This window comes from Pristis pectinata, chromosome 34 (assembly GCF_009764475.1).
Source record: "Pristis pectinata isolate sPriPec2 chromosome 34, sPriPec2.1.pri, whole genome shotgun sequence".
NCBI lineage: Eukaryota > Metazoa > Chordata > Chondrichthyes > Rhinopristiformes > Pristidae > Pristis > Pristis pectinata.
In genome coordinates, this window is record NC_067438.1 from 7334216 (window position 1) to 7362104 (window position 27889).

The 27889-nt window shown below is 54.5% G+C and overlaps 2 protein-coding genes across 5 annotated transcripts in view; both read right to left on the minus strand.

The window, feature by feature from the left end:
- Positions 1–1921: 1921 nt before the first annotated feature.
- Positions 1922–10580, minus strand: polr1h (RNA polymerase I subunit H; the record flags this gene model as incomplete). Its single annotated transcript, XM_052043962.1, is given in 5 exon segments — positions 1922–1945; positions 1947–2018; positions 6831–6937; positions 7983–8113; positions 10372–10580. Coding segments are annotated over 4 exon segments (327 nt in total), but the record flags the coding sequence as incomplete, so codon positions are not given.
- A 2764-nt stretch (positions 10581–13344) lies between these two features.
- dhx16 (DEAH (Asp-Glu-Ala-His) box polypeptide 16) overlaps positions 13345–27889 on the minus strand; it is a 45838-nt gene continuing 31293 nt past the window's right edge. For 3 of the 4 annotated variants that reach the window (XM_052043938.1, XM_052043937.1, XM_052043939.1), the window contains exons 15-21: positions 27206–27368; positions 24953–25071; positions 23653–23720; positions 19986–20148; positions 19394–19555; positions 17109–17282; positions 13345–13957 (exon numbers count right to left, since the gene is read on the minus strand). In XM_052043938.1, coding sequence (XP_051899898.1) covers positions 13829–13957; positions 17109–17282; positions 19394–19555; positions 19986–20148; positions 23653–23720; positions 24953–25071; positions 27206–27368 — 978 coding nt within the window. In that variant the 3' untranslated portion in view covers positions 13345–13828. Of the gene's footprint in view, positions 13958–17108; positions 17283–19393; positions 19556–19985; positions 20149–21076; positions 21688–23652; positions 23721–24952; positions 25072–27205; positions 27369–27889 lie in introns of those variants that run through there. The other variant, XM_052043940.1, reaches the window with a different exon arrangement.

Below are 27889 nucleotides of genomic sequence, written 5' to 3' on the forward strand. Positions count from 1 at the left end.
ATTCCTCTTAATATTTTGTACACCTCTATCATGTCTCCTCTCATCCTCCTCCTCTCCAAAGATTAAAGCCCTAGCTCCTTTAGTCTCTTCTCATAATCCATACTCTCCGAACCAGGCAGCATCCTGGTAAATCTCCTCTGCACCCTTTCCAACGCTTCCACATCCTTCCTATAATGAGGTGACCAGAACCGAACAGAGGACTCCAAGTGTGGTCTGACCAGAGTTTTGTAGAGCTGCATCATTACCTTGCGGCTCTTAAATTCGATCCCACGACTTATGAAAGCTAACGTCCCATAAGCTTTCTTAACTACCCTATCCACCTGTGAGGCAACTTTCAGGGATCTGTGGATATGAACCCCCAGATCCCTCTGCTCCTCCACACTGCCCAGAATCCTGCCATTCACTTTGTATTCCACCTTGGAGTTTGGCCTTCCAAAGTGCACCACCTCACACTTCTCCGGATTGAACTCCATTGTCGGGCAATGGGAGAGGGTGGGGGAGTGGGACTTAGTTGGGTAACTCCAAAACAAGAGCTGGTACAAACTCGAGGGTCTGAACAGCTCCCTGCTGAGCTGCAAACATTTCGTGACAGCGCAAAACATAAACCGTCCTCGGTTGATATTTATTTCTGGGACACGGTTTTATTGGTGCGTGAATTTTAAAAAGAAGTAATTTTACTTTTAAAAAAGTCTGCAACATAACACGAGTGAGAGGTCACCAACCAAGCCGCAGCCCCTCCACTTACGGAACGTCGGAAGCCAACCCCAAGCGGCTGTATCACCCACCGAGCGGCTGTGTGCGGAGACAGGAGGGCAGACCGTCAGCGAGGGGCTTTGAGCGTCATCCGCAGCGAGGAAGGTTGAGGGAGGGAGTTGCAGTGGGAGTGGGGGGGACCCCAGGGACGCACCGTGCAGGCTGGGGACTGGCAGCACCCACGGGTGCGCAGGGTCGACTGTAAGCATCCGATTGGCTCAACGACTCTTCCGATGGAGGTTCGGCTCGTTTGTTTACAAAACCCACAGCGGAGGCAGGGAGAGGAGAGACGCTGGACCTCCCGCCGGCTGACGGGAAGCGGACTGGCCTGGGAGTCCCCTCCAGTGTTCACCAGCAGCAGCCCGCGCCGCCCTCTCCGTGGTTAGGAGTCCTCCTTCTCTTGGTGCCTGGGATCAAAAGGAAAACAAAGAGGGAGGTCAGGATTCCTGCCGCGGTGGGGACAGGGACCAGGCCGTGTATACTGGGGGACAAGCCAGCCCGGCAGACCCACACTGGAACCTCAGCAGCCGTGCCAAACCTCAGAGCGGGGGGACGGGCACCGGCTCCCCATCGTCAGAAGAAGCTGAGGTGTCGCAGACTGGTGGCTGGGATAGTGGGGAAAATGGGATCACGACAGTGACTGTAGGGGTCAGTGACACTCTAACTCCCACTGACAGTTGACTATAGGGGTCTGTGACACTGTAATTCCCTCAGTGACACTGTAACTCCCACTGACAGTGACTAGTTAGCATAACGCTTTACAGCGCCAGTGACCCAGGTTCAATTCCGGCCGCTGTCTGTAAGGAGTGTGTACGTTCTCCCTGTGTCTGCGTGGGTTTCCTCCGGGTGCTCTGGTTCCTCCCACATTCCAAAGACTTACAGGTTAGGAGTTGTGGGGCACGTTATGTTGGCGCTGGAAGTGTGGCGACACTTGCGGGCTGCCCCCAGAACACTACGCAAAAGATGTATTTCACCTGTGTGTTTCGATGTACATGTGACTAATAAAGATCTTATCTGTAGGGGTCGGTGACACTGTAACTCCACTGACAGTGACTGTAGGGGTTCAATGACACTGTAACCCCCTCAGTGACACTGTAACTCCCACTTACAGTGACTGTAGGCACCTGCAGACACTGTAATTCCCGCTGTACCCACCTGCAGTTGTACACGTGTAGAACACGGTCTGTCCCTCGGTCTGCTGAGCGTGTTTGCCGCGTGTGATACACCATCCCATCATGTCCGCAGCGCGAGCACTTCCGGTCCACCTGGAAGCACAGCCCCACGGCCATTAGCAGCCCCCTAACGTCACGGCTGCCCTCAGCGGCAGAGTCCGGAGAATGCACTGGGCGGATCACGGTCCCCCGTCTCTCCCACTGCCCCACGCCGGGCACCTCCTCCCTCCTCTCCAGCCCCACCTACCTGCGGCCGGGACCCTACTGCCCTCACCCCTGCCAAGGCCGCCCCCTGCTTCCCTTGTCAAGACCCCTCCCCGACATGGTTCTCCCAGTTCAGTAGAATGACCCCCATCACCCCCGAGGGTCCCTCCTCCACGAGCACGTACCCACAGGGCTTGCCCTCTCCTGGGACGGGGTTGGCTGAGTCGGACAGCTCACCGCCACCTTCACGGGAATACGGCCGCGGTGTGCTTACTATGGACTCATATCCAGAGGCCGAAGCCCATGACAGTGTGCGTTCGAATACCACCCCAGCTGCTGAGGAACTCTGACAGAGTCATAGAGTCATACAGCACAGAAACAGGCCCATCGGCCCAAATGGTCCATGCCGGCCAAAGTGCTCCAGCCAAGCTAGTCTCATTTGCCAGTGTTTGACCCATAATCGTCTAAACCTTTCCAATCCACATGCCTGTCCAACTGTCTTTTAGATGTTGTTATTGTACCTGCCTCCAACCACTTCCTCGTCCCACATACGTACCACCCTTTGCGTAAAAACGTTGTCCCTCAAGTTCCTATTAAATCTCTCCCCTCTCACCTCAAACCTGTGCCCTCTGGTTCTTGGCTCTGCAACCCTGGGTAAAAGACTGTGTGCATTCACCCAATCTATATAATATCACCTCTCAGTCTCAACTTCTACAGACGTACTGTTCAAAGTATCCAGACTGGTTGCATCAGGGTCTGGTACAGCCATTCCAATGCACAGGAACACAAGAAGCTGCAGAGAGTAGGGGACTGAGGCCCAGTACATCACGGGCACATCCCTCCCCACCATCGGAAGTATCTACAGGAGGCGCTGCCTCAAGTAGGCAACATTCGTCATCTAAGATCCCCACTATCCGGCTGCTTTTTTTGTCCTATTTGTGTTCTTTCTGGTAAAAATTGTGTATACATTATGTTTAATTGATGTTTTTCTTGTGAATGTTGTGTCTCTGATGCTCTGTGCCTGTGATGCTGCTGCAAGCAAGTTTTTCATTGCACCTGTGCACACGTGTACCTGTGCATGTGACAATAAAGTTGACTTTGACTTCTCGTGGCTCCCATTGGGCAGGAGATACAGAAGCCTGAAGTCCCACACCACCAGGTTCAGGAACAGCTACTTCCCTTCAACCATTCAGTTCATGAACCAACCAGCACAACCCTAATCACTACCTCAGTACAGCAAAAGTAAACTCGACTTTGACAGGCGTCCCACAGTTAACCAAGGGGTTCCTAATGAACCCCGTTGTAATGCAGAAACTTGCACAGAGGGATGTACACTAAACACTTCACTTTCGCAGGGGATACCAGTCTTGCGATGGGTGGTGGGAAAACAAGCAGAAAGTTCAGCAGCCTCCCACGCTCCCCGCCCCCCCTCCCTCCAGGAAGGATGCAGTAAACCAGGCGGACTCAGACAAGCTGAAAGTTGTGACTCACTCGTCCAGCGGTGGTCATTGCTGGATGGAGGAGTGCAGGCACTCAGGGGAATTTGCTTTCCATTTCAAGTGGCCTGATTCCTTCGCGGACTCTTTCCCATTAACCCCATCAAAACAAAAGCCGCTGCACGTCACTGACCTGTGTTTGAATGGCAGTCTCCAGATGTGTTCAAAGAAACGAACTGCCAGAGGGACTCAGCGGGTCGGGCAGCATCTGTGGGGGGAAAATGGACAGTCGACGTTTTGGGTCGTAGACCCCTCATCCGGACAGGAGAATGTGAAGGGTCTCGACCCGAAACGTCAACTGTCCATTTCCCCCTACAGATGCTGCCCGACCCTCTGAGTCCCTCCGGCAGTTTGTTGCTCCAGGTTCACAAGATCAACAAGACAAAGGAGCAGAAGTAGGCCATTTGGCCCATCGAGTCTGCTCCACAAGCTAAACTAAAACTATTCCTATCTAGCCCCAATTTCCGGCCTTATCCCCATATCCCTTGATACCTTGACTAATTAGATACCTATCAATCTCTGCCTTAAACGCCCCCAGTGATTGGGCCTCCACAGCTGTACGTGGCAAAGAATTCCATAAATCCACAACCCTCTGGCTAAAGAAATTTCTCCTCATCTCTGTTTTAAACTGGTACCCTCCAGTTCTAATTCTGTGCCCTCTAGTCCTGGACTCACCCACCAGGGGAAACAGCTTAGCCACATCTACTCTGTCCAGTCCTTTAAACATTCGAAATGTTTCTATTTAGGTTCCAATCTGCTTGTGCCTCCAGAAACGTTCTCCTCGTTAAGTGACGTTAAACTGAATGAGACCCTTTGTTGTAGCGAATGTTCAGCAACTGGAGGAGAGCTCTACCACTGAACAAAGGAACAATCAGAAGGCGAACCAGTCGTGGAGTTCACTGACCCCAGGACAGACCTGTCAGGTTTACTGATGTTAGTTATCCTCGTGGTCTGGCCCACCGGTGACTCCTGACCCACCGGACAGAGTAGGAAACCCTCCGAGAGGGGGCGAGCACAGTTCAAGGGTAATTACTGGTGCACGATAAGTGCCGGTAAAACTCAGATCCCCCACTCCCTGTGCAGAGGGCAGCGGGGACTGTCACTCCCTGTGCAGAGGGCAGCGGGGACTGTCACTCCCTGTGCAGAGGGCAGTGGGGACTGTCACACCTTGTATAGACGGGAGTGAAGGCCATCAATCCTTGTGCAGAGGAGAGTGAAGGCTGTCACTGCTTGTACAGAGGGGAGGGGGTTGGGGAGTGGTACTCCTAGTGCAGAAACAAAGTACGAACACACAACTAAGAATAACTCAGCCCCCGTGGTCCATTCCAGCACTCAACAAGAACCGACTTGAATACAACCCCCTGCTCCTCCCGCTACCCGGTGACCTTCCACCCCCTCACCTACTGAGGTTTGTTCTACCTCTGCTGCGAAGTTCTGCAGAAACTCTGCTTCCAATGCCCTGTGAGGGTTCCACAGGCTCTCAACCCGCAGAGAGAGAAATGAAATCACCTCATTTCTGTTTGAACTTAACGCTCCCCTGATCGTTACACAGCGACAGGCCCGCAAAGACTGCAGGAGTATTGAACCAGCTGGGTAGGAGGACAACTGGACAGAGCTTCAGGCACCCGGGAACACAAACCACAGATGTCTGTTATTTGTGTGGGTGGAGGTGACATTTATCGGCCTTTTTGATTAGGTTAACAGGAAACAGTGTGAAACAAACAAGCCGTTTAAAATGGAAAGCAAATTCCCCTGAGTACCTGTGCTCTTCCATCGAGCAACAACCACCATTGGATGAGGGAGTGGTATGTTTCAGCTTGTCTAGATCAGCCTGGTTTGCTTTTGATTTACCGCATCCTTCCTGGGGAAAGGCTGATTCCCATCGTCCATCCCAAAACAAGGGAGCCGAGCCGTTTTCCACACGCACGGGGCGGTGGGGTTATGGAACAAGCTGCCAGAGGAAGTGGTTGAGGCAGGTACATGCATAGGAAAGGTTTAGAGGGAAATGGGCCAAACGCAGGTAAACAGGACTCGCTTTGATGGGGAATCATAGTTGGCATGGACCGGTTGGTTCAAAGGTCCTGATTTCGTGCTGTGTGACTCTGTAACTAAGAACCCTCACCACCTGGGACATGCCCTCTTCTCATTACTACCATCGGGGAGGAGGTACAGGAGCCTGAAGACCCACACTCAACAATTCAGGAACAGCTTCTTCCCTTCCACCATCAGATTTCTGAACTGTTCATGAACACTACCCCGTTATTCCTTTTTCTTTGCACGATTTATTTTTGTAATTTATAGTAATTTTGTGTCTTTGCACTGTACTGCTGCCGCAGAACAACAAACACCACATAAACCAGTGATAATAAATTTAATTTTGATCTCTATAAGTGATGGCCCTTGCCAAAATTAAGAGTTTACTGTACCTCGTGCTATATGAATTTCACAGAAACGAGGAAATCTTTAGGAGCATTGTCCCTTCATTATCCAGGGAGAGATCTGATTTACTACAACACAGATTTTTCCCAATTTTCACTGACAACTGACAAACCTCCCTGACCACCAGCTTTAAAAATTTGCTTTTCATAATTCTGCAACAATAATTTTGTCGGCAAAATATTTGAGAATGCCAACCGCGAATCTGCTTTGAGATTGCGATTTTCAAAATGTGGACATTGTGCGGAGACTGCTGACTAATCTCGTCTGGTTGCAGAGGTGTGGAAGAATTCATCGGTCAGCGATGTGACTGGGTAACCAGGGAAATATTAACCCTGAGCGTCAGAAGTAGAGTTGGTCGGCTGTGAATGTGCAGCTCGTTAATATTAGCTGCCATTTATTACTGAAAGCAAAAGTTGATGCCTTTGTAGATAAACAAGTCCCAGTTTTCACAAATGTCCTATCTGGAAGCATCACGGCTTGGTACAGCAACTGCTCTGCCGAAAACCGCAAGAAATTGCACAGGGTTGTGGACGCAGCCCAGTCCATCACACAAACCAGCCTCCCCTCCACTGACACTGTCTACACTTGCCGCTGCCTCAGGAAAGCAGCCGACATAATCAGGGACCCCTCCCACCCCGGGTATTCTCCCTTCTCCCCCCTCCCGTCGGGCAGAGGATACAAACATTTGAGAGCACAAATCACCAGACTAGAGGGAAGCTTCTATCCCTGTGCTGTGAGGTTCTGCCATTTGGCCTCTGACACTCACCACAGGCCCCTTCAGGTCCCTTGCCTCATCCTCTGTGTCTAGTTTGGCCTGCAGAAGGTCCGGATTGTTGAACACCACCTCCGAGTGGATCTCCGTCCCTTCAAAGGCTGGGGAAGAAGATGCAGTCAGTGGAGAGCAGCATGCCCGGGGCGAACCCAGCCCAGCCCCAGCAGAAACAGAGGGCTGGAAATAAACAGACAAAGCCCAGCACAGGCCTGGTACAACGGCAGATCCCAAAATAAACCCCAGAAATAAAGACAGCGCAGATGGAAACACAGGCCCAGATACAAACGCAGTCCAAACCCAAAGCAAAGGCCAGAAATAAATGCAGCCCGCGCAGATCCACAGCCGCAGATAAAACACAAACCAGGCAGAAACACAGGACCAGACAAGCCAAGCCCAACCCACAAGCCTCAGTGGAGTGGGGGGCTGGTCAGTCTTTAACAGACTCCGTCAGAGGGAATGAGGTTTGGGACAGAAGTCTGGAAAAGGAGCACAGCCCAATGACTGAGGTTGGCGGGGGCAGGAACCAGGAGTGATGTCGAAATGTGTGTTTTTGGGCAGGAGGCTGGAGATCGATCCTACCCCTCCCCGGTCTGGCTGGGGCCTTGGTGGTTTACCCCTCACCACCCACACAGTGGCCCAGGAAGCTCGAGGGCAGTAATGGGCAGGCAAGAGCCGTCCCACAGGGCAGCTGGGACCCCCCCGACCACAGGTATCCAGCCAGTGATAAGAAGCTGGACGGAAGACAGTCAGCTCAGACCTCAGCCCGAGGGGAGTGCCTTGCAGTGGAGGGGAAATACTGGCAGCTGCCGAATGTCCACAGGGCTTCAGGGTGTGATCTGATACTCTGCACCTAACCTGTGGATATGTGTGACGGGACAGTGTGGGGGGAGCTTCACTCTATGTTTGACCCTGGGAATGTGTGATGGGACAGTGTGGAGGGAGCTTCACTCTGTGTCTGACCCTGGGAGTGTGTGATGGGACAGTGTGGAGGGAGCTTCACTCTGTGTCTGACCCTGGGAGTGTGTGATGGGACAGTGTGGAGGGAGTTTCACTCTGTACTAGACTATTTATGCTGTACCTCCCCCAGGGATGTTCGATGGTACACCTTAATCCTACGCTTAAGTCTCAGCCGCCCGGTTTACTCACCGTGGACACTGATTTGGAAATCACACCTGCGACACACCACATACTGCTCCAGGCCAGGCAGCGGAAGGATAGTTCCACACTCGGGGCAGAAGTCAGGGTCGGATTCAAAACACGAATCAGCCATCGCAGCTCTGCAGGAGCAGAAAGAGCCCAAGAACCAGATCACGCAGCCATCAGTACACACGATGTGCTAACCATCTCCTGATCCAGCCTGACCCTGCAGCAGCCCAGCCTCCGTCTCCCATTACTCCAAATTATCGCCGAATGCCTCTTCCCGTTCCTCCCTCACCCTGTCCATTTACAGGCTCCTGAATCAATGTCCCAAACTCCGGTTGTTGCCGACAGGCTGCTCACCCTCCCCAGCCCCAGACCCGCAGAGGGTCTGTTAGTTCCCTCCACCCACCACCCAGGACGAGGCCTGTAACTGTTCAGGTGCCCATCTGAGGTTGGAGCCCCCGAAACGCCAGCATCATTGTGGCTGCTGCCCTTCGCCTCCCATCCCCTGGCCCCGCTCAATCGCAGCTCCCCACCTAACCTCACCACCCACCCCAAACCTGACACACCCTGTCCCAAACCCCAACATTGACCCATACCTGACCCTGACCCAATCCTGGTCACTCACTGTCCCAGACCCTGTCCCAAATCCAGACCCCACTCAATCTCAGCCCCCATCCCCACCTCACACCCCTCACCACATCCCTCTTTGACCCTGGCCCAAAACCCGACTCTGACCCAGTCCCTGACCCAAACTCTGACCCTGTCTCTGACCCCTGACCCGGTCCTGAACTCTACCCCTGACCCCACTTCTTTCTCCAACCCCTCACCCCTGCTCCTGTTAATCTACCACAGGCCCACTCGGCCCCCGACCCGGCTTCCTGTCCCCACGGCCCCAACTCCCCTCTCCCACCCCAACCCAACCCCGGGCCTCAGCCTCTCCACCCCTCATACCTCCTCCCTCCCCCCCACCCCATACCCCCTCCCCTCCCTCTTCCCACCCACCCCATACCCTCTCACTCCTTCCCCCTCCTTCCTCCCCTCCCCTCTTCCATCCCTCCCCTCCCTCTCCCACATCCCCTCCCCCTCCCTCCTCCACCCCCTCCTCCCTCCTTCTCCTCCCCTCCCTCCCTCTCCCCCATCCCCCTCCTCCCCTCTCCCCTCCCCTCCCTCCCCCACCCTCTCCCTCCCCCTCCTCCCCTCTCCCCTCCCTCCCCCTCCTCCCCCTCCCTCCCTCACCCTCACCCCCTCTCTCCCCCCTCCTCACCCTCACCCCACCCCCTCCTTCCCTCCCCCCCTCCCTCCCCCCTCCTCACCCTCACCCCAACCCCTCCTTCCCTCCCCCCTCCCCCCACCCCCTCCTTCCCTCCCCCCTCCCTCCCCCCTCCCTCACCCCCCCTCTCCCTCTCCCCCTCCCTCACCCCCCCTCTCCCCTCCCTCACCCCCCCTCTCCCTCCCCCTCCCCTCCCCTGCTCCCTCCCTCCCCCTCACCCTCACCCCCTCCCTCCCCCCTCCCTCCCCCTCTCCCTCACCCCCTCTCCCTCTCCCCCACCCCCCTCTCCCTCACCTCCTCCCCCTCCCTCTCCCCTCCCTCACCCCCCCTCCCTCCCCCTCCCCCCTCCCTCCCCCTCCTCACCCTCACCCCTCCCTCACCCCCCCCTCCCTCCCCCTCCTCACCCTCACCCCCTCCCTCCCCCCTCCCTCACCCCCCTCTCCCTCTCCCCCACCCCCCTCTCCCTCACCTCCTCCCCCTCCCTCTCCCCTCCCTCACCCCCCCTCCCTCCCCCTCCCCTCCCCCCTCCCTCACCCCCCCTCCCTCCCCCTCCCCTCCCCCCTCCCTCCCCCTCCCCTCCCCCCTCCCTCCCCCTCCTCACCCTCACCCCCTCCCTCCCCCTCCTCACCCTCACCCCCTCCCTCACCCCCCCTCTCCCCCACCCCCCCTCTCCCTCACCTCCTCCCCCACTCTCCCTCTCCCCCCCTCCCTCCCCCCCCCCCTCCCTCTCCCTCTCCCCCCCCTCTCCCTCTCCCCCCCCTCCCTCTCCCCCCCCCCTCCCCCCCTCCCTCTCCCCCTCCCCCCCTCCCTCTCCCCCTCCCCCCCTCCCTCTCCCCCCCCCTCCCCCCCCCCCTCCCTCCTCCCCCCCCTCCCTCTCCCCCTCCCCCCCTCCCTCTCCCCCTCCCCCCCCCCCCCTCTCCCTCTCCCCCTCCCCCCCCCCCTCCCTCTCCCCCTCCCCCCCCCCCCCCCCTCCCTCTCCCCCTCCCCCCCCCCCCTCCCCTCTCCCCCCCCTCCCTCTCCCTCTCCCCCCCCCTCCCTCTCCCTCTCCCCCCCCCCCCCCCCCCCCCCCCCCCCCCCTCTCCCTCTCCCTCTCCCCCCCCCCTCCCTCTCCCTCTCCCCCACCTCGGTCCGGCCCCCACGTCCCGCGGCCTCCTGCACCGTCCCGACACCCGGCCGCGGCCCTTCGCTCGAGCTCCGGGCACGGGAGCGGGAAACGCCGGTCCTCCAGCGGAGCGCCCCCCGGCGGCGGGGAGGTGGCACTACCGCCGGGAGCGCCCCCCGCCGGCGGGCAGGTGGACAGAGCGGGGCATCTCAGAGGGTTGTCCACCTGGAGGAGATGCAGAGGTGCAGGGGGAGGTCATGGAGGGATCTTCATATCAAGATTGAAGCAGTAAGCTTCGGGTTTTAGGAGCTTATTGTGCAATTCCCCCAACTTTTGCAATAGCTTGTTGAATGCTCACTACCTCGTTATTCCTCTTTTGCACTATTTATTTATTTTTGTAACTCACAGTAATTTTTATCTCTGTCTTGCACTGTACAACAAATTTCACGACAAATATCAGTGATAATAAACCTGACTCTGATCCTGCTCGACGTGTGCACTCAAAGGAGGCTGCTCAGTGCCAAGAAAGAGAATTTTCATTTGACATTGGGCTTGCAGGGGAGCCCGTGGTCAGGCAAGCACAGGATTTTCAACGTGGCCCCAGTTGAGACAAAAGTCGCTCGCTTCTGATTTCACTGCAGGGAATTTCCTGGTTCAGGTTCCTGTGAAATCAGGATTTCACTGCTGGAAACCTCGGCTGGTAATGTTCCAGCACAACCTGAGCGGCATTGTCCTCCACGGGCAGTCGCGCCTCCAGGCAGGTTGAATCTGTGAACTGGGAAATGTCAGTTTTACAGTTTAGTTGGACTTGGCAGGCACAGTAGTGTAGCAGTTAGCATAACGCTATTACAGCACCAGCGACCCGGGTTCAATTCCCGCCGCTGTTTGTAAGGAGTTTGTACGTTCTCCCTGTGTCTGCTTGGGTTTCCCCCGGGTGCTCCGGTTTCCCCCCACATTCCAAAGACGTACAGGTTAGGAAGCTGTGGGCATGCTATGTTGGCGCCGGAAGTGTGGCGACACTTGTGGGCTGCCCCCAGAACATTACGCAAAAGATGTATTTCACTGTGTTTCAATGTACTAATAAAGAAATCTTATTTTCAGTATTATTTTGTGCATTCATGTTATGGGGGAAAGGGATGCGATAACCTTAGGGCACTAGGACGCCTCCTGCGTTGTCATCCTGTCATCATACACTTTAGTGGACAAGCGGGCAATAACTGTGGCTTCTCCCACAGCCGCTCACATTTCACCTTCAGGAAGCCGGCGACTTGGTGGTGTGTTCACCCAGGGTGCTGTTAGTTTAGTTGAGGATGTTAAGGTCAGGCCATTGCTGGACTGGAAGCAAATGTCAATCAGCGAGCACAGAGATGAAAGCAATATGGGACGCGAGGACATGGGACTAATTTATGGAGGGTGACGACGGGAAGGATTGTGTTGGAAGAGCACAGGGCCACAGTGGCGCGATGGGTAGAGCCGCTACCTCACAGCTGCAGAGACCTGGGTTCAATCCCGACCTCTGGCGCTGCCTGTGCCAAGTTTGGACGTTCTCCCTGTGACCGTGTGGGTTCCCCCCCCCACCATCCCAAAGATGTGCAGGCTGGCCGGTTAATAGACCACAGTCAATTGCCCCCCAGCGTGTATGTAGGTGAGAGATAGAGTTTGGGGCAGTTCATGAGAAACAAAGGGCTGAATGGCCTGTTTCTGTGCTGTATCTCTCTATGCAGCAGGCGAGGTGCAGTCAGGTAAAGTTCCTGCTGCAGGTCTGAGCTCATCTTTGGGTTAAGAGTTCCACTAACCATACCCCTGTGCTGCCCAGCGAACTCTCCAAGTACATGGATTAACTCGTTCACGAGGTTAAAACTATTCAATGGTGACAACAGTTTATTGGGACAGGCCTGTGGCATTGATTGTGAATAAGTCATTAACTTACGTAAAACATGTGGGCTGAAGCCTGCTAACATAAGAATGTGACGTGTTCCTCAGTCTATAGATAACTTTCAGCCGGATGTGTCTGCCGTACGTGACTTGTGGTGGAGCGATGGTTGAGTGGTAGGTGAGTGTATTGGATAAACCTCAGTCCTGTGGAAGGTCTGGTCACTGAAATCTAAAGAAACCCCCCCAGCTGCCCAGTAGAGGCATACAGCACAGAAACAGGCCCTTCGGCCCAACTGGCCCATACCGACCAAGATTCCCATCTAAGCTAGTCCTATATGACTGTGTTTGGCCCATTTCCCTTTATCCTATCCATCTACCTGCCCAAGTACCTTTTAAATGTTAACGTACCTGCCTCAACCACTTCCATATACTGATGGCCCTCTGGGTGGAAAAAGTTGCCCCTCAGGTTACTGTTAAATCTCTCCCCCCTCATGCCCTCTAGTTCTTGATTTCCCAACCCTGGGAAATAGACTGTGCGCATTCTCCCCATCGATGCCCCTCAAGTTTTTATACACCTCTATAAGATCACCCCTCATTCTCCTACGCTCCAATGAAAAAAGTGCCAACCTGCTTAACCTCTCTCCATAACCCAGTCCCTCGAGTCCTGGCAACATCCTCATAAATTTCCTCTGCGCTCTTTCCAGCTTAATGGGATCTTTCTTGTAGCAGGGTGGCCAAAACTGAAACAATATTCTAAATGCAGGATCACCAACGTCATATACAACTGCAACATAACCTCCAAACTTCTAGACTTGGCGCCCTGACCGATGAAGGCCAGCGTGCCAAAAGCCTTCTTCACCACCCTGTCTACCTGCGACGCCACTTTCAGGGAACCATGTACCTGTACTCCTAGGTCCCTCTGTTCTACAACACTCCCCAGGGAACCTCCATTCAAAAGTCCTCGACATTGGTTTATCTTCCCAAAATGCAACACCTTGCACTTATCCGAATTAAACTCCATTTGCCACTCCCCAGCCCACTTCTCCAGTTGATCTGAGATCCCTCTGTAAGATGACCCAGGGAATGTCCAACTAGGTTACAAACAGTGAGAGATGGTATACTCTTTAGAAAATAAAAGCTTTATTTGAAACCATATAGAGGTCGGAAGGTACTGCACACTGCAGTGGGGTGTAACTGGTCCTTGCAACAGGAGGATCAGTGTTGGCCACTGGGACTGATCTGGGACTGCTAGTGCAGCCTGCCTTGCTTCAACTGGGAATTCTCCCCTGGTGCTTCAGGACAGAACTAGCGTCTGGTGTCCTGGCCACAAGTGCGAGGGGCTGGAGGCTGGAGAGGGAGGGGTGGAACTCCGGGGGGGGGGGAGCGGTCGGGGTCCAACCGACCGACCAGGATGAACGAACGGGATGCCGGCGGGGACTGCGTTCGAGGCCACCCCCCTCACCAACTGTGCACCGCGTATGGCGAAGGCAAAGACTGCACGGGAGGGAGCGGCCTACCGGGCGCGAGGGAGGCCGGGTGGGGGATGGACCTGGCCTCCTCTCCCGGTGCCACGGGGTTCAACTCCCAGCAACTCCGGCGCACTCAACCCAGCTCCTCGCGCGCCTTGCCCTGTTTCTTGGGCATCTTCTTGCTGGCCGCGTCCTGCAGCTCCTTGGACTTGTAGTAATGCGGAGCGACCTCCAGCAGCCAGCCGCTGTCGATCTCGATCACCTGGGGGCAGAAGCGAGAGGAGCTTAAAGGGCAGCGGACGGTCCGTCGACCGGCGAAGAGGTGGACGAGTGCACAGGGACAGAGACACAGCACAGCACAGGAACAGGCCCTTCAGCCCACAATGTCTGTGCTGAACACAATGCCAAATTAAACTCTTTGGAAAGAAGGAGGATGAGAGGAGACATGATAGAGGTGTACAAAATATTAAGAGGGATAGATAGAGTGGACAGCCAGCGCCTCTTTCCCAGGGCACCAATGCTCAATACAAGAGGGCATGGCTTTAAAGTAATGGGTGGGAAGTTCAAGGGAGATATCAGAGGAAGGTTTTTTACCCAGAGAGTGGTTGGGGCGTGGAATGCGCTGCCTGGGGCAGTGGTCAAATTCAAGAGATTACTGGATAAGCATATGGAGGAATTTAAAATAGAGGGATATGTGGGAGGAAGGGGTTAGATAGTCTTAGGCGAGATTTAAAGGTCGGCACAACATTGTGGGCCGAAGGGCCTGTATTGTGCTGTACTGTTCTACGTTTAAACTAAATCTCTTCTGCCTGCACATGATCCATATCCCTCCATTGCCTGCACATTCCTGTGTCTATCTAACAGCCTCTTGAACACCTCTATCGTATCCGCCTCCACCACCTCCCGTGGCAGCCCGTTCCAGGCCCCCACCACTCTGTGTAAAAAATAAACCTACCCCAAACATCTTTAAACTTTCCTCCTCTCCCCTTGACTGCATGTCCTCTAGTATTTGATATTTCTACCCTGGGGGAGAAAAAAAACTCTTGTCTACCCTATCTCTGCCTCTCACAATTTTATAAACCTCTACCAGGTCTCCCCTCAGCCTCCACCGCTCCAGAGAAAACAACCCAAGTTTGTCCGACCTCTCCTTATAAGCTCATGCCCTCTAATCCAGGCAGCATCCTGGTGAACCTCTTCTGCACCCTCTCCGAAGGGAATAAAACAAAACTCGAGGGCAAAGGTTTAAGGTGAGAGGGGAAAGTTTTAAAAGGGACCTAAGGGGGCAACTTCCTTACGCAGAGGGCGGTGGGGATGAGGAACGAGCTGCCAGAGGAAGTGGTTGAGGCAGGTACAATAACAATGTTTAAAAGAGGTTTGGACAGATACATGGATGGGAAATGTTTAGAGGGATATGGGCCAAACGCAGGCAAATGGGATGGGTATCTTGGTCGGCACGGACGAGTTGGGCCGCAGGGCCTGTTTCTGTGCTGTATGACTCTATGACCCTCCCCATGCAATCAGGCACATGGCACAGATCTCAGTGCCTCACCCCTCTCAGGCTGACTGGGATCTCAGATATGACTTTGCCTCTCATGTGGTTGTAAGACACCCCAGGGTTTTACCTGGAGGAGCAGGACACTGTCTGACCAATATTTCCACTCAATGAACACTACTGAAGCAGTGTGTCTGGTCGTTACTACACTGCTGCTTATGGGAGCTTCCTATGCACAAACTGACTGCCTCATTTCCTACTTTTTAACAGCAGTGGAAGTGATTCACTAGATATAGAACATAGAACACTACAGCACAGTACAGGCCCTTCGGCCCACAATGTTGTGCTGACATTTTATCCTGCTCTAAGACCTATCTAACCCTTCCCTCCCACATCGCCCCTTATTTTTCTATCATTCATGTGTCTATCTAAGAGTCTCTTAAATGTCCCTAATGTATCTGCCCCCACAACCTCTGCCAGCAGTGCGTTCCACGCACCCACCACTCTCCGTGTAAAAAACTTACCCCTGACATCCCCCTTATACCTTCCTCCAATCACCTTAAAATTATGTCCCCTCGTGTTGGCCATAAAGTGCTCTGGTACACCTGGTAAAGAGTTCGGGCTCTTAGACAAAAATGTGGGTGGGCCGATTCGTAAGTTCAGCTGTCACAGAAATTTGAGGAGTTGTGGAAGGTGGTCAAAGGTTTCAAGCAGGATGTGGACCGGGTGGAAAAGTGGGCAGAGAAATGGCAGATGGAGGTTAATCCAGACAAGTGTGAGGTGTTGCACTTTGGGAGGTCAAATCCAAAGGGAAAGTGTACAGTTAACGGCAGGACCCTTAGGAGCAGTGACATACATAGGGATCTTGGGGTGCAAGTCCACAGCTCCCAGAAAGTGACCACACAGTAGACAGGGTGGTAAAGAAGGCATACGGCACGCTTGCCTTCATCAGTCGGGAAGTCACGTTACAGCTGTATAAAACTTTGGCTAGGCTGCACTTGTGTGCAGTTCCGGTCGCCCCCATTACAGGAAGAATGTGGGGGCTTGGAGAAGGTGCAGCAGAGGTTCACCAGGATTACAGGAGGATGTGGGGGCTTTGGAGAGGGTGCAGCAGAGGTTCACCAGGATGCTGCCTGGATTAGAGGGCATGAGCTAAAAGGGGAGGCTCGACAAAACTTGGGTTGCTTCCTCTGGAGCGTTAGAGGCCGAGGGAAGACCTGATAGAGGTTTATAAAATTATGAGCGGCGCAGATAGTCAGAGCCAGGGGAGAAATGATAGAAAATATGTACAATTATGAGAGGGTAAAGAGAGTCCTTTTCTCAGGGGTGGAAATGTCAAATACCAGAGGGCACAGCTTTAAGCTGAGGGGGGCGGGAGGCGTTGATTTTTGTTTACACACACAGAGCGCGGTGGGTGCCTGAAACATGATGGAGGGGAGGTGGCGGAACCAGAGGAATAGCAATGTTTACAAGGCATTCAGACAGACACATGAACAGGGGCGGGGGGACACGGACCGCGCACGAGCGGGCGGACATGGACTGGGCGGGGGGACACGGACCGCGCACGAGCGGGCGGACATGGACTGGGCGGGGGGACACGGACCGCGCACAAGCGGGCGGACATGGACCGTGCACGGGCAGATGTCCAGTTTAAATTGGCCTCACGGTCAGCACAGACATGGTGGGCCGAAGGGCCTGTTCCTGTGCTGTACTGCCCTGTGTTCCATCCTGCAGGGCGTGTTTGTTGAGGATCGGACGGTCCGGGAGGCGAGGGCAGCCCGCACGCGCACGCAGGAGGGGCTGCGTGGCCGAGTGTTCCCTCTCCGCCATTCCGCGGGCGTCCGAGGTCAGGGGACTAGGGGAGAGCCGCTGGCGTTCGGCAGGCCGGGCCCGCGGTCCGGAGGGAGGGGGCGCTGGGTACCTGTCTCATGAACTCCTTGGTGGTGAAGACCAGCTCGTGGTAGATGAGCCAGCGTGGCTGCTCCTCGAACAGGCTGCTGTTGGGGTGGACGTACACCGACTGTTGGTGCTTCACTGTCTTGTAGCCCGTGCGGGTCAGCCGGGCAGTGTGGTAGAAGAAGCCGGCGGTGATGGCCTGGGGGGGGGTGGGGGGGAGAGGAGAGAGGGACAGCACAAGAAGTCAGCCCAAACTTCCCACCGCCAGCGAGATGCGCTGACTTCCCGCCCCGCCCCGACCGTCAAACCCCAGGGCGGTTCCACGCTGAGCCAACGTCTCCTGGCCACAGTGAGGCTCCGCGGCGCACGAGGCTGCCACTCTGCCCTTCATCGCTCTTCCAGCTCGCGGGAAGGACAGCGTCACCAGATCCTGGAGATCCACCCGTGTTTAACTGCCATCCAATTCCCACAGCAGGGAAACAGGCCCTTTGGCCCATCGAGTCTGTGCCGACCATCAACCACCCATTTACGCTGGTCCCATCCTCCCCTCCCCCCACTCCCACCCCACGTTCCCATCAACTTCCCCCAGATTTCTCCCCACATTCCCACTCACCCACACACACTAGGGGCAATTCACAGCGGCCCATTAACCCACCCCACCCGCACGTCGTTGGGACACGGGAGGAAACCGGAAGCACCCGGGAGGGAGCTCCCACACCCACACGGTCACAGGGAGAACATGCAAACTCCACACACAGACAGTGCTGGAGGTCGGGATCGAACCCGTGTCTCCGGCGCTGTGAGGCAGCGACTCTACCCGCTGCGCCACCGGGCTGCCCTTTGGAAATTACTACTGAATGTGTTTTCTGTGTTTATAACTCACTGCGTTCAACAATTTCACCTCATCTCCTCTGGTTCCTTTACTAATTCCCTCAAGTCTAAACCACGTTCATTTAACCACACCAGCAGCACCTGGGAAACCCACCCCCGAAATAAGACCAGCTCCCACCCTGGAAAAAAAATCTCCTTGTTGATCACCAAGTTTTAAGATAAAGGATTTATTGTAACCTAACGCTTTACAGCGCCAGTGACCCGGGTTCAATTCCGGCCGCTGTCTGTAAGGAGTTTGTACGTTCTCCCCGTGTGTCTGCGTGGGTTTCCTCTGGGTGCTCTGGTTTCCTCTCACATTCCAAAGACATAGGGGTTAGGAAGTTGTGGGCATGCTATGTTGGTGCCGGAAGCGTGGCGATGCTTGCGGGCTGCCCCCAGAACACTCTACGCAAAAGATGCATTTCAGTGTGTGTTTCGATGTACATGTGGCTAATAAAGATATCGTATCTATCTTATTTCTTCCAAGTTGGAAATACTCAGAAGGTCATTCAGCATCCATGGAGAGAGAAACCCTTCAGGCCGATGACCTCTCGTCAGCTCTTCTGTCCAGTTAGAGCTTTGGGGATTGGACCTTACAATTAGAGAGAGACTGAACAGGGGCATAAAAATGCTGGAGGAACTCAGTGGGTCAGGCAGAATCTGTAGAGGGGAACGGACAGTCGACATTTCGGGTCGAGACCCTTCATCTGGACTGAGATAGAGGGGAGATGGTCGGTATGAAGAGGTGAAGGGCAAGAGAAGACAAGCGATAGGTGGATCCAGGTGAGGGGGTGATAGGCAGACAGAGGAGGGGAGGGTGGGGATAGGGAGAAGAGGCCGGGAGGTGAGAGGTGCAGGCAACAGAGGGCTGCAGATGATGGAACCAGATAGGAGAGGAAGTTGGAGCGTGGAACCAAGTGAGGGAGGTGGGGAGGGCAGGTGGGAACAGTGGGGGGTGGGGACCCGGTGAGGGAGGTGTGTGGGTGATGGGCAGACGGAGGAGGGGATAGAAGCAGGGTGATGGGGGGGGCTGGGGTGGGTGTAGGAGAAACAGGGTAGATCAGGAGGAGGGAGGAGAGAGACAGAGGTCACCTGAAACCGGAGAATTCAGTGTTCATGTCGTCGGGTTGTAGATGACCCAGGCAATGCAGGGCAATTCTAGATGCCGCTGCCTCCAGCCTTTGGGACAATGGATCAATGGAAAACTGTAACGGATGGATCATTGTTGGAGAGGGAACCAGGCGGGTGGAAGGCATTAGGGATCTGGGAATGAAGGGGTTTGAGGGGCATTTCAGTTCCCAGGTTCCTATGGTTCATGCCCACCCGGGTACAGAGAACAGCGGGGGTGCCAGCTCGGTGGGATTTGGGTGCCGCCTGGGGGCCTTTGTGTGCTGCCCGGGGGTCTTTGGGTGCCTGGCTGGTGAATGGCTCTGGGCTCACCTTGCGGATCAGGACGTTGTCACTGGCCGAGGACTTCAGCTCCACCTCGATCCTCTCCATCAGCCCCTCCAGCTGCTCCCGGACATCCCGCGCTCGGCGCATGGAGCGGAACTGGATGAAGTTCTCGTAGCACCACTGGGTGGAGTATCCGCTCTCCACCCACTGCAGGGGGGCAAGGGGAGAGTCAGCAAACTGCAGTGAGATGCGCTGATGCACGAGTGCGAGGGGCCATACGCCGCACCCCCCAGTGCAGGGGCCGTACGCCACACCCCCGCCACCCCCCAAGCGCGGGGAGGTGTACGCCGCGCCCCCTCCTCCCCCCTCCCCCCCAAGCACGGGGAAGTGGGGAAGTGTATATCATCCCTTGAACACGGGAAGATTTACATCATACCCAAACACAGGAAGGTTTATGCCATCCCCGGACACGCGGAGGTTTACGCCGTCCCGGACACGCGGAGGTTTACGCCGTCCCGGACACGCGGAGGTTTACGCCGTCCCGGACACGCGGAGGTTTACGCCGTCCCGGACACGCGGAGGTTTACGCCCGCCCTCAGTACATCAGACTGCAGAGATTCAGCCCTGGCTTCCTCACCTGGGTGTAGACATTCAGCAGCACCAAGTGGTCACCTCCCGGCAGGAAGAAGTTCATGCGGGCGTTGTCCGCGTGCACCACCTTGTCCTTGGGACGATAGAAGATGGCGTTATTGACTGACAGCATGGCTGCAATGGTCAGGATCTCCTCCGAGCACTGGTACCTGTGGGGACAAGGAGAGCTCGGGCTTGAGCGGGACCAGGTGCCACGAGGTGCTGAGTGTAAGCAACAGCACAACAGGCCTCAATACCCACTCTTCATACTCCTGCACGTCACTAGGGGTTTGAGGAGGGTTGGGGTCACCACACACTCCTGCAAATTTCTACAGATGTACGGTGGAGAGCATTCTGACTGGCTGCATCACCGCCTGGTACAGAGGCTCCAATGTGCAGGATCGCAAGAGGCTGCAGAGGGTTGCAGACTCAGCCAGCTCCATCACGGGCACAACTCTCCCAGCCATCGAAGACATCTTCAAGAGGCGATGCCTCAAGAAGGCAGCATCCATCACTAAGGGCCCTCACCACCCGGGACATGCCCCCTTCACATTACTACCATCAGGGAGGAGGTACAGGAGCCCGAAGACCCACACTCAACGATTCAGGAACAGCTTCTTCCCCTCCGCCATCAAATTTCTGAATGGTCCATGAACACTAGCTCGTTATTCCCTTTTTTTTAGAACCATAGAACACTAAAGCACAGAAAGCAGGCCATTTGGCCCTTCTAGTCTGTGCCAAAACTTTATTCCGCTAGTCCCATTCAGCCCGCATTTACCACGTCAGATGGCAGCTTGTTCCACACTCCCACTACTGTCTGTGAAGAAGTTCCCCCTAAACCTTTCCCCTTTCACCCTAAAGCCATGTCCTCTCGTACTTATCTCTCCTAATCTAGGTGGAAAGAGCCTACTCACATTTACTCTGTCTATACCCCTCATAATTTTGTAAATCTCTATCAAATCTCCCCTCATTCCTCTACACTCCAAGAAATAAAGCCCTAACCTGTTCAATCTTTCCCTGTACTATTTATTTATTAAATAAATATTTAAATAAAATTTTTTTGCGCTATTTAGTTTTGTAATTTATAGCAATTTTATGTCTTTGCACTGTACTGCTGCCGCAAAACAACAAAATTCACATCATTTAAGTCACTGATAATAAACCTGATTCTGATTCCGATTCCAGCAGAGAACCAATGAGATACAGTTGGGACTGGAAGCCTCCTACAACGTAGGCCAGGAGCTGCAGGTGACATTTCAGAAAGGCAAGCAAAATGGAAAATTTACTTACTTTGACATGGGAGGAGGCCATTTGGCCCATTGAATCAGGCGAAGGAGTGTCCAGGAGTTGTAAGAAAATTGGGAAGGTTCGTAATATGGTCAACTTAGGTGTCGTACAAACTGGAAAGGGATGATGGGCAAATAGGCCTGTGTTGGAGGTGGTGTAAAGGTCACGTCAGAAGAGCAGAACAGTCATTGGGATGGGAGAGCGTTTAGATTACAGGGCAGAGCCAGCCGCAGCAAAAAGGTAGACGAATGGAGATTGTGAGATGGGGCTGATTGTGCGGGAAAACCGATCGTTAGATGGGCAGGGTCACAACAGGAGGGCTAGGCTGTGAATCAGAGCACCCAAATGCAGGGCGAATGGGGGAAATGTCCATCTGGTAAAGGAAGGCAAAGTCCCATTTGCCAGGCAGTTAGAGGCAACCCCTGCAGAGATAAAACAAAGATCAAATACAAAGGGAAGTGTGCTACTGACGGAATTGTGAAATCCACGTGACTATTGTAATGCCGAGACTATAAATTGCTGGAAGATTTTTTGGATCAGTGGAGTGTCTCTGAGCCCTCACTCGAAGTGCTCCCCGGTGTACACCGTAACAGGGCCTGAATAAACCGACTTGTTGGAGAAACTCATCACTGCTGTACAAGAGATTTTGTGTGCTGTCCCAATCTGAGCTGTAGTTAAGAGGGCAACTGGGCCCCAAGTGAAAGGCAGATTCAGGGTACAGGTTTAGAACATAGAACACTACAGCACAGTACAGGCCATTCGGCCCACAATGTCATGCCGACATTTTTTCCTGCTCTAAGATGCATCTAACCCTTCCCTCCCACATAGCCCCCCCCCCCATTTCTCTATCATTCATGTGTCCATCTAAGTCTCTTAAATGTCCCTAATGTATCTGCCCCCACCACCTCTGCCGGCAGTGCGTTCCACGCACCCAGCACTCTCGGTGTGAAAAAAAAACTTACCCCTGACATCCCCCTTATACCTTCCTCCAATCACCTTAAAATTATGTCCCCTCGTGTTAGCCATTGTCACCCTGGGAAAAAGTCTCTGACTGTCCACTCAATCTATGCCTCTTATCATCTTGTGCACCTCTATCAAGTCACCTCTCATCCTCCTCCTCTCCAAAGAGAAAAGCCCTAGCTCACTCAACCTATCCTCATAAGACATGCTCTCCAATCCAGGCAGCATCCTGGTAAATATCCTCTGCACCCTCTCTAAAGCTTCCAAATCCTTCCTATAATGAGGCGACCAGAACTGAACACAATACCCGAAGTGTGGTCTGACCAGAGCTCTATAGAGCTGCAACATCACCTTGTGGCTCTTGAACTCAATCCCCCGACTAATGAAGGCCAACACCCCATACGTCTTCTTAACAACCCAATCGACCCGCATTGCAACCTTGAGGGAACCTTGAGTTTGTTTAACACACAAATTCCTCCAACAGAGTCCATGCTGGCTCCCATAAGTCCCATTCCCCCTCGGTTTGATCCCCTACACCCCTGCAACTTAACTACACAATAGGGGCACCACTAACCCACCGACCCACACGTTTTTTTGGGATGTTGGAGGAAACAGGAGCACCCTGATGGTCACGGGGAGAACGTGCAAACTCCACACAGGCAGCAGCCGAGGTCGGGATCAGACCCGGGTCTCCGGAGTAAGAGGCAGCAGCACTAACTGCTGTGCTGCCACCCCGCCCTTGGGCCTGATGGTGGTAGCCCTGATCACGAAGCACGACAGCAGCGGGACATTGTTTGGATTCACAACATTCGGAAGATCAAGCGACATCAATGAAATGGGGAAGAGTGATCACAACGTGAGGCCATTTCACACAGATGCTTCTCTCCACATATGCTGCATAGCCTGCTGAGTCAGCATCATCATCCTGTTCAGGAAATGTGACCGAGATCGCAACTCTGGAAACGCAGCAGCCAACTTGCGCATGTCAAGATCCCGTCAGCAGCAATGACCAAATGGTCTGCTCTGACGAAGGATAAATTACCGCCCAGGACACCAGCGAGAACTTCACTAACGTAGCGCGTACGGTCTCCTCAGAAGACAGCGGGGACCACGATCTAAAGACTGCACCTACGACAGTGTAGCACTTCCTCAGCGCTGCCCGGGAGTGCCCATCTAGATTCCTTGCTCTGGTAGGGATGACAGCATGAACCTCGTGAGAAGCAAAACACTGCAGCCACTGGAAATCTGAAATAAAAACAGGCGGGCCACCTCCGTGGAGGCAGGAGCACCTTCGGGAGGGGGGTGGGGTGGGCAACGCAACGCATGCGGTTGGCTGCCGAGTTGTTGTTAAGACCGCGAAAGGGACCAGCCTTTGAGAGGCTGAATGCTCGCCTGTCTGCCTTAACCCTTGCGCCGATGGTACTTACTTCTCCGAAGCCAGGATCATCTTGGACAACATGGGGTCCACAGGGAGCTCCGCCATCCTCCGACCGAGCTGGAAGAAGAGGGAAACTAGGGCAGCGTTAGAGAGCAGGGAACGCTGTCCGGGATTGGGAACGGCAGCCAGGGAAGGGGAGGAGAGGGGGAGCGCGTGAATGGCGGAAAGAAGAGCAGAGGAGGAGGTGTTCCTGAGAAGCAGGGCAATTCGCACGCTTCTGAAACTCAGGAAAGGCACGGCGGTAGAACCAGGCTGCGCTAACATAGCACAGCCACAACTTCCTAACCCGTATGTCTTTGGAATGTGGGAGGAAACCAGAGCACCCGGAGGAAACCCATGCAGACACAGGGAGAACATACAAACAGTGGCCGGAATTGAACCCAGGTCGCTGGTGCTGTAATAGCGTTACGTTAACTGCTGCATTGATACAGACAACTTTGGGTTAAACTACTAGCTAGCAGTCCAGGGGTCTGGACTCATGATCCACCATCGCTATGGAATTTATTTAATTATATTAATGAAATCTAGAATGAAAGGCCAGCAGTGGTGACTGTGAAGCCACTAGACTCCTGCAACCTTGTGACGATTCACTAGTCATCTAGGGAAGGAACTTGCCGTTGTTCCCAGGTCTGGGCTGTGTGTCAGACACTAGGCCAACACAGCTACATGCTTAGAGACAGCAGATGCTGGAACCTGGAGCAACACACAATCTGCTGGAGGAACTCAGTGGGTCCAGCAGCATCTGCAGGGGAGGGTTGGTGAAGAGGACTGGTCAGCGTTTCAGGGTCCTCCCACGGATGGTGCTCGACCCGCTGAGTTCCTCCAGCAGATTGCGCTGCGCCCGACCAATCTGGGGAGAAGTTAAGCACGTATCTGCAGCAAGGGACAGAGCTCGCAGGCAGTTACAGTGGGACAGTGAATGGAGGCCTTGCCTGCAGGGTGGATGTTTGCATGTGAACAAGTAACAAAATGGTGGGGGATGGGGGGAATGGTGCTGGCAGTGGGGAGGGGGAGGGTGCAGGGAGAGTCAGAGATGCAGATTGGGAAAAGAACGTTTCCTTTGTTATCCCCCCGCCCACCAACCCCCACACCCCCCACCCTCTCAACCCAAGCCCCCCCCCCCACCCCCACCCCACCAACTCCCATACCCCTCAACCCTTCCGACCCAACCACCACCAACCCCCCATCTCCCCAAACCCCTTTACCCCACCCCAACCCCCACTCACTCCCCCCCCCCACCCCCCGCCATAAACCATCCCCCCCACCCCACCCCCGGTGTCATGCCTTACCTTGGTGAGCTCCCCGAGGTGGTTGAGGGCTCCCAGGGCATACAGCTGCTCCAAGGCCAGCACCAGGGTCTCGTGAGGGGGGGGGTCCATGAAATCAAAGTGGATCAAGTCGTTGATTCCTTAAAGGGAGAGAGCGGAGAGGGTTAAACCCGGTGCTCCGGGATGAAATGCACCGGGAAAGCAGGACCACGTCCCTCTGTCCCAAGTGGAATCCTGGCCGGATGAGGTGGAGTGAGACAGATGCCGTGCCCACTGCTCAGTTAATGCAACAACATGGCCATGGGACCCATGGATCCATCGACTCAAGTGTTCTCTCCTTCACGGGCAACACTTGTGGACAATGAGCGACTGCAAACACAAAGGATCAGGCTCTTCCGTACCACAGGGTCGGATGTTCTCCTGCTCCAGCAGCACCCTCTGCCTCCGCTGAGGCTTCAGCACAGGTCCGTTGACGGCACTCTCTCCTCGGACTCAAAAGGCAGTGGGTCTGCACTCAAACCAGAGCAGGGTCCGGGCCAGCACTTCAGACTGGCTATTGGCAGGGCAGTTGTGATGTTAACACAGCTGCCCTTGCAACAGGTTACACTGCAAAAAAAATAACCCCCTGCACCATTGTGAAAATGAGCAGGAGTGTCCTTGGCCAGTATCTCCTCCTCAATCAACATCACTGTGAAAGTTATCACTATTACATGTTCCCCAAACTGCACTTTGATTAAAAAGTACACAACTGGCTGGGAATTGTCTCGGGGCTGCCTCTGGGCTTAATGCTCTGAAATTCTTCCGCAGCACCCCCCCCCCCCCACCCCCTCAGTGTTACTCTGCTCCTTGAGCCCTGCCCCTGCCCCTTTGATCGGGACATTTTCAGATGCGACTCAGTGACAATCCTGTGAAGAGCCTCCGTGCCCTTTGCCGAGATCGGCTATTAGGGGAGGACGGGGGCGGCACAGTGGGGAGAGCCGCTGTTTCGCAGTGCCAGCGACCCAAGTTTGATCCCGACCGCCGGCACTGTCCGTGTGCGAAGTTCCCACCTTCTCCCCATGACCGCCTGTGTTCCACCCCCACCTACCCCCACCGGGCGTTCCTGGTTTCCTCCCACATCCCAGAGATGTGCAGGGTCGGTGGGTAAATTGGCCGCTGCAAGTTGCCCCCGGTGTGTGGGTGAGGCGTAGAATCTGAGGGGAGTTGATGGGAATGTGGGGAGAATAAAAAGACATGGGATTGATTAGCATAAATGGGTAGCTGATGGTCAGCACAGATCTGATGGGCCGAAGGGCCTATTTCCAAGCTGCTTCTCTCTAGGGTCAGGAGGGTATGCGGCTTTTTCCTGCTCTTATTTTTTCTCGTTATCTAATTATTACCTCCCCTTCTTATACAGTGAATGGCCGGGCCCTGGGAGTGCTGTGGAACAGAGGGACCGAGGAGTACAAGGTTCACTGGGAGTAGCAGGGTGGTGAAGACAGCATTCGGCACGCTGGCCTTCATCAGTCAGAGCACTGAGTACAGAAGCTGGGACGTTATGTTGCAGTTATACAAGACAGGGGAGAGACTGCACTTGTGCACAGTTTTGGACGCCCTGTTACAGGAAAGACATCATTGAACTAGGAAGAGCGCAGAGCAGATTTACGAGGATGCTGCCAAGATTCGAGGGCCTGAGTTATAGGGAAAGAGGTTGGGCAGGCTTGGACTTTGTTGTTTGGAATGCAGGAGATTGAGGGCTGACTTTATAGAGGTGTATAAAATCATGAGGGGCATAGATAGGGTGAACGCACACAGCCTTTTTCCCAGGGAAGGGTATCTAAAAACTAGAGGGCATAGGCTTAAGGTGAGAGGCGAAAGATTTAAAAAGGGAACTGAGGGGCAACTTCTTCCACAGAGGGTGGTGCGAATGTGGAATGAGCTGCCAGAGAAAGTGGTGGAAGCAGGTACATTAACAATAGTTAAAAGACATTTGGACAGTTACATGGATAGGAGAGGTTTAGAGGTATATGGGCAAAACACGGGCAAGTGGACAGGGTGGCTAGAACAGGGTACAGGTAAAATTAGCGGGGGAATGGGCTTGCTGTGAGCTGGCATAGACCAGCTCGGTGGGCACCAGTGTCAGCACTGACAGGTTGGGCCAAAGGGCCTGTTTCCATGCTGTGTGACTCTGTGGCCGTGCCCCAGCAGAGACTCTCTGCCACCTTAAGGCGGCCGCGTTATAGGAAGCATCGTTCCCGCTGTAAGGCGCCGAGAGGGCGCGATCTCTTTCCTTACCCAAACTCTTCAGCAGCAGCACCACGTTGCCCAGGTTCGTTCGCTGTATCTCCGGTACCGACGTTTCCTCCATCTCGTGCTTGAAGGCCCAGGCAGTGTACAGTCGGAAGCACTTCCCCGCTGCCACACGTCCCGCTCTGCCGGCTCTCTGGTTGGCTGAGGCCTGGGGGTGTGAGGAGGCAGAGAACATGGATCAGTACAATACAGGAACAGGCCCTTCAGCCCACCATGTTGAACCGCACTAATTAAACTAGTCATTCCAGAGGTGTACAAAATATTAAGAGGAATAGATAGAGTGGACAGCCAGCGCCTCTTTCCCAGGGCACTAATGCTCCATACAAGAGGGCATGGCTTTAAAGTAATGGGTGGGAAGTTCAAGGGAGATATCAGAGGAAGGTTTTTTACCCACAGTGGTTGGGGCATGGAATGCATTGCCTGGGGCAGTGGTGGAGGCAGGTACATTGGTCAAATTCAAGAGATTGTTAGATAAGCACATGGAGGAATTTAAAATAGAGGGATATGTGGGAGGAAGGGGTTAGACAGTCTTAGGCGAGGGTTAAAGGTTGGCACAACATTGTGGGTCAAAGGGCCTGTATTGTGCTGTATGTTCTATGTTCTATGTAAACGCCTAACTAAACTAATCCATTCTGTTTACCCTCCATTCTCTGCACATTCATGCACCTA